The sequence below is a fragment of the Sceloporus occidentalis genome, unplaced genomic scaffold (assembly GCF_023333645.1).
Source record: "Sceloporus occidentalis isolate IW3139 unplaced genomic scaffold, rSceOcc1.0.p SCAF_106, whole genome shotgun sequence".
Taxonomy (NCBI): domain Eukaryota; kingdom Metazoa; phylum Chordata; class Lepidosauria; order Squamata; family Phrynosomatidae; genus Sceloporus; species Sceloporus occidentalis.
The window spans coordinates 1,507,672-1,514,302 of NW_028317086.1; the positions used below are offsets into that span (position 1 = coordinate 1,507,672).

The 6,631-nt window shown below is 36.6% G+C and overlaps 1 protein-coding gene across 1 annotated transcript; it reads right to left on the reverse strand.

The window, feature by feature from the left end:
* Nucleotides 1-906: 906 nt before the first annotated feature.
* LOC149283319 (kinetochore protein Nuf2-A-like) lies at nucleotides 907-6,248 on the reverse strand. The gene is made up of 13 exons (XM_089497751.1): nucleotides 6,126-6,248; nucleotides 5,829-5,903; nucleotides 5,048-5,124; nucleotides 4,689-4,750; nucleotides 4,499-4,596; nucleotides 4,251-4,324; nucleotides 3,965-4,061; nucleotides 3,528-3,590; nucleotides 3,131-3,268; nucleotides 2,322-2,462; nucleotides 1,747-1,922; nucleotides 1,345-1,480; nucleotides 907-1,035 (listed from the first exon to the last, which is right to left on the reverse strand). The coding sequence occupies exons 1-13, from the start codon at nucleotides 6,246-6,248 to the stop codon at nucleotides 907-909; spliced, it is 1,389 nt and encodes a 462-aa protein (XP_089353877.1).
* Nucleotides 6,249-6,631: the final 383 nt, after the last annotated feature.

A 6,631-nucleotide genomic window follows, 5' to 3' on the forward strand; every position in this document is an offset into this window, starting at 1 on the left:
CAAGTCACTTCTGTAAGAGCCTGATAAGCAGATCAATTGGTTGATGGCAGTGACAATTTGATGCTCCTAGGTTTACATAATTTAAAGTAAGGGATTGTGGCAAATTAACCTCTTGTAAAGGCACAGCAGATGCAAATGCTGTAATGTTTTTAATATTTCATTCATAAGGACATTTTTTGTAGTCTAAAATGTTGGGTAAAATCTCACAAATCTACTGTCTCTTTCGAAATCAATAAACTTTATAAAGATTTTAGTATTTTTTTTGTAGGAGAATGTTTATATATTATATAGTTTTGCAAAAAGTAACCTAAAGCCATATTTAGACTTAAAATACAATCTGCAAATAAATATCTGCTCAGCACTAAAATGTTTGTGTTACTTAAATATTATGTGAGTCACCAACTCCCTCTAGAGGTTATGATTGGTGAGGAAGAATGTATGATATAGATAATACACGTTAACGCCCTTGGAGTATATCAATGAACTTGTGCATGAACCCCCGTACCTATTCACTTGTATTTAAGTAAAGGAGATAATTATGGGAAGGAAATAGAAGCCAAGACAAGGTGTATTTCAAATAGAAACTTTACTCTATAAAAGTTAAGTTAGTACATAATGTGTGCCTTTTTTCTACAATTGTATAGGTTTTGCTTAATAGATGCTAGGGTAATTCTTTAACAGAAGATACAGAGTGCCCCTTTTAAACAGACAAAAAAAAAACTGTTCCCATGCACATGTATGGTGTTCTTTGTGGCCAAAAACACATTGTCTAGTTTGCATCGGCTCTGCATGCAATAGTCAAGTGTATGTACAGTGGTGACTACTACATGAACGTAACAAACAGCAAGCTTTATTATATAAAACAGAAATATATACAAAAAAACACTAATGCCAAGCACCATGTTGCTATCGTCGACTCAACCTCCGATTCAGTTCTGCAATCATCTCTCTTCTTCGCTCTGAGCTCCGATCAGATGCCTTCTGCAAACTGTCATGATATTTCTCCAATGCAGCTCTGAAGTCCGTAATAACCTCCTGGAAAGGTGTATTCATTTAAGCACATAAAACGTTACATAAGGAGGTACACGTAAAGATGACACATAAGTAGAAAGGTGACTTCAATGACTATTGGAACCATGGGTGGAACAAAGTCAGTCTTACAACTTGAACAAAAAAATTGCATGGTAGGAATAACATTCTTACAACATTAATGTTTTGTGCTTATGTCAAAGTAAATGTAGATTCATTGGATCTTTTTTATCAATCACAGGGGTCATTTTACCAAATAAGATGGCGATTGCTTGAACATGCTTAATGCCATTTCAAAGAGATGAAAAACCTTACCTGATACTTCTTATTTTCTTTTTCACACGTTTCTTGGAGCTCCTCTTTTTTGCTGGTTGTTTGTTGAATTTCTTGCATAACTTGAGCCACACGTCCATGCATAGCTTGTCTCTTCTCCTGGATATGACTGCAAATTCTAAATAGGGACAAAGCCACCAGATTTCAATGTATTTTAAAGGGAGGTGTGAGCTTGTCATTAAGGGGTTAATCAGCTACTAGACTCAATGTAACTAACAACCTTTACCTCTTATCACTGCCACTCAAGACAGGCCCTTGTTCAAAAATCAAGCACAAGAAGGGTTGGAATGAGCAGAAAACATTTTAACGAGGGAGAAACACTGCATAATTATAAAATATATACTCAAACCATTAACTACAGGATTATCAAAATTCTCTACTTACTCAAGGATTTCCTGCTTCTGTTGGTTAAAATCCTCCTGCTTCTTCTTACTTTTAATGTACAGTTTTAGAAGCTTCTCTTTCTTGAGTTGAATGGTTCTTTTCAGCTGTGCATCCTCATTAGAGAAGGACTTTAACTCAAGATTGAATTTAACAATCTGCTCTTCACTCTGTCTGATCTGCAACCAATTACTTGTTAGCAATGGCTCCAACAACAAAACTCTGATTCACTAAAGTGACAGTCTGCAGGACAGTGGTTTCAACTCCCTCACCTCACTATACATTATGGTCAGCCAGCCCCAGCAAAGTTCTTCAGCAAGATGGGTTAAGTTGGCCTTGCATAATTTAATGGTTAGGGTGATTAAAGAAACTGATTTTACTCTGTGTTCTACAGAAGCTTATTTGGGTTTGACCTTCATAAGGTAAACTGAAGTCAAAAAGGTGGAAGCCACATCTCTCCTGACAACTTTCCCCTTTAATAAACAAATCCCAGTATGCCAGAATGTACAGGCGATGAAAGAAAACGGGACAAATACTAGAATTCCTAGCATACACAGTACCGTGTGTAAATGTATTACCTCCTCCTGGATTTTCCTGTGCATCTCCAAGTTTGCCTCAACACTCTGAAGTTTCTTTATGTAGCCTTGTACATCAGACTGCCACAGACTAGCAATGGTGACTCGTTCCCTGTAGTAATCACATTTCTCACTCGCTTCTTGCTGTGGGGTAAAGAAAATAGAATGACTTAAACCCACACATCTGAAATGGAAACAATATTTTGTAGTAGTGTCACTGAAATGTTTTCTATACTGTCCTTGTTTACTCTTAAAATATGGCACATTTTTCCTGAACTGCAATAATGACAGATGTATATATTTGCTTGGCATATAAATTACAGCAATGCTATCTTATTCCACTCTACTAGACTAACAGAGACCCTATTACAAAATCTATTGTAAACTCAGATACTTGAGCCTTTATATGCACTTAAATCTAAAAAGAAATCTTAGTATCCCCTTTAAATTAATGTTTTCCCTTTTGCAATTATATGGCTGAATTGATCAGAACCCCCCATCCACATACTACAGTGATTAGCTCTAGAAACAAAACACTTTTATTCAGCATTGTGTTATACAATGTTTAGTGTTCAGATAAACTATTTTTTCCCTTGGGACTCACTTTAAATTTCATACCTACACACATTCCAGTATAGAATTAAACTTCTATCATGTAGAACTGACAGGTGCCCTTGGGATGCATCCTATTAAGGACAGTTTGACTGTTTAGTCTAAGACTGCTTATGTCTAACAGTTCAATTCTGAATCCCACTGCAAGGTAGTAGGTCCCGTTTAAATACTGCACCATATCCAACATATTTTCAACTCACCCTGGATTGTTTCAGTTTGTGTACCGTTTCCTTCATCCTCTCGGTCTTACTTTTGCGCTGCTCCGGAGATTCCACAATTTGGGATTTCATGCGTTCTTGTTCCTCTTTCATAGTGGCAATAGCTAGCTTATGTTGACTCTAAGTGAAAACAAAGTGTTGTCGGTAAAGAGAAAATAAAAGCATTTACCAATATCTCAGAAAATAAAGGATAAACATAGCACGTTCACTTGTGAAGCCAAATTAATATCCACCCGGAGTGCCGCAAAGTCCAAATAAGTAATGCCATCACTTACACCTTAAGGACAATGGGCGGTCCCTAAACCTATTGAAAACAATGCATTTTGAGCCCGTACATGTCATTAAGGGGTTAATAAACCTGAGCTCTGATGGAACTTACCAGCTTCTTATTCTTTTCAGTAAAATCTGTTTTTTGATGTGCTATTTTGTCTTGAAAAGACATCTAGGTAGGAAAAAAAGAAAAAGTAAAGTTGTTTCCAAACATAATCTAGAGAGGGAAGCTCTTAGAAAACAAATCTGCAGGCTAGACAGGGCACATGGTTTTTATTCATCACAGCTCAACAATAGCGAGGAGCCAGGCAGCAATAGACCTGGAGAAAAGTTACTGAAGGCGTCTTACATTTTGAAATATTTGACATGGACTTTTGTTTTAAAGAACGACGGACTGATTTCAGAAAAAGTTTATTTAATTTCTGTCTGGTTGCTAAACAATGGAAACACGCCATGCCCAAATAAGCGTTATTCAGTGCAAAATGCAGAACAGAAAAAAAAATATGAAAACGGCACAAAATACTTAAATATTTAAGTCTCACTCACATCTTTTGCACGATATTCCTGGCTTATGGTCTGCTGTAGATCATGAATATCGGAAGACAGTGCTTTAAACTCCGCCTGTTGTTCTGGTGGAACTGTCCTGGAAAAATTAAACTATGTAATAAAGTGGCAATGTAGGCATGGGGACCATGAGGCTAAGGGTTGCACGGTTATAGGATACCCATTAAGAACAGGGAAGAGATGGCACATTGCTATTCACAAAGCCCTTGTGTCACCTTCTACACCTTAATGGCTTTCAAATAAATGGATCGGTGTACTGTAGACTTACATAAGTTTCTCTATCTTGGCTTCAGCTTCTTGATTTGCTTTCTGCAAGTGATGCATGTTCTCCAAAGCAGCTCTCTGATTGAACAAAATAATCTCATAATTAAAGAGTAGTTTGGTTCATCTAAACAGAGATAGATATATAAAATTAAATGTAAAATGTAAAGTCTCGGGGAAGTGTATGACATTGTAAATGGAAGACTGTGTTTATTACTACTAGTTAGGAATTTAGAGTAGGTGAATTTTCCTTACATAGCTCAAGCAATATTCAGAGTAAACACTCTTCCGAGTTTCCCTGAAGTGCATGAAGTTTACAATCCCACTCAGCAGGTGCAGTGTCCGCTTTCCTTCTAAAAGGGGAAAACATATGGGGTTTCACACAAAAGCTTTCACACAAGCATAACTATGACCCCGAATCTTACAATTTAACTATATCACTTACTTGGATTTAAGACATCTGACGGGTGGAAATCATACACTCGACACATTGGCATGAAGCGTGCCCTGTTTAAAGAAATATATAGACGAACAATTCCATATTTAAGACAGGAGGTAGTAGAAGCATTATTAACCACTCATCTACAGACACCAGACAAGCCAGAAGGCTTGGTTTTTCCCTCAGAAATCTCATGGTGCTGCCACAACCACAAGGGATTCTGGGTAGGAGCATGCAAATAAGGTCAACAATGATCACCGTTTGCCTCTATAGCCACTTTATCCATATTTAAAACACACAAAGTGTTTTGTGAATACCAAGCGTATGAGTTGTCATATACCAAATATATTCCCTGATGTACATACATGTGTTTTAGAATATGTGCCACAGGAGCAAAGCCTTCAACGATATCGGGATACTGGATGTCAAGATTCATAGGCACCTGCAAGATGAACAGTTGCTGTATTTTTACAATATACTCAAAACGGCTTCATCTGTCAAGCTGAAAGTACACTTCTCCCATTTCATGGCCATAGACAATCAGTTCTGTTCCGTGTCAGAGGCATGGTACCCATTGGTATCTATTACAGAGCCTCGGCGCCGTTGGAAAGGGACTGGGGTACCCACATGCCCTACCAATATTTAACTGCAGGAAATAATTGGTGCCAGATGGAAATAGTGATATATGTGCTATAAATAACAAATAATGTAATAACTAAACATTGGTTAAAAATATTACTGGCAATTTAATAAAGTTAGTAAATTATTATTTAGAAAGGTGAAAGCTATTCACAACATTGCAATCAAAGGGACTATGACAGTGTGAGGTTAATAAATAAATCAGTTTTTGTTTTTTTAATAAAAAGTAGCATGTTTTGGTTACTATAAACATAACCGCCCTTCATCACAACTGGCATTGAAGTTACCTCTGCACCAGCCAAAATTTTCTTTACAAATATCAAAATACACAAATAAAAAGTTTTCAGAAGCAATGTAATAAATTTCCTTGAAACGCATAAATCCACAGATCCATATACCGTGTTTACAGAACCCACATAGGAAAGAGAGTTCTGAATTACACTTCCATACAGAAAACATTTCTTTCACTGCATCTCAATCACACACACAGAAGGTAGTAGTACTTACCATATAGAAGCGCTCCACTCCATAATTAAACACTTGCTGCAGGATTCTCATGTAGAGCCTTTGCATCACTTCAGGCTGTAAATCGAGAGTGATTAGGTCAACAAGCCGCCATCAGGCCAAATGTACATTGTATTTAACAGACTGACTGCAAATACCGGTGTTCAGCTTGTCACATCCACCGAAAACACATTTTCACAAGATTTATAAACATTAGTTAATCTTTCTGTATTTCCATTATACCTGTAAAAAAAAAGAACTGTAAACATAGGATTCAACATTAAAGAAATTTTTACTCACCTTTGGATTGGGAAAAATATCAGCTTTGCTGAAGTTTTTGGATTCGGTTCCAGTCAGAATGTACTGGCGTAAAAAGTTTACCAGATCCGTGGCAGGAATAGAGGGAAAGGTCAGCTTATCCATCCTGGATGGAAATATTAAAAGACAAACAGATGACATAACCTCAGTGATTTTAATGAGAGAGAATACAATTAATCATCTTAAAAAATAATAATAAAAAAAATAAAATATATATATATATATATATATATATATAAAAAACACAATAATAATGGATTTTTGGGGGCACAAAAAGGCTTTAAGAGTTTAAGAAAACCAAAAAGAGAGGCACATCTGTCCAGGTGAAAATAACAGTGCCAGAGAAGTTAGGCTTCACAAGATGAAGTTTAACATGCTTCTATCAAACACAAGTTACTTAAGTGCTGGTCCAACATCTATCTCACAGTAACCACCCTGGCATACGTTATATGCGTAACTGCTACGTTGCGTATCTATACATACTTGCT

Excerpts from the sequence above, each read along its gene's own strand:
- LOC149283319 (XM_089497751.1), bottom strand. The coding sequence starts at position 6,248 with ATGGATAAGCTGACCTTTCCCTCTATTCCTGCCACGGATCTGGTAAAC. Across the intron at positions 5,125-5,828 it reads GAGTGGAGCGCTTCTATATG|GTGCCTATGAATCTTGACAT; the intron begins GTAAGTACTACT and ends TTCATCTTGCAG. Across the intron at positions 4,062-4,250 it reads GCCAAGATAGAGAAACTTAT|GACAGTTCCACCAGAACAAC; the intron begins GTAAGTCTACAG and ends TAATTTTTCCAG.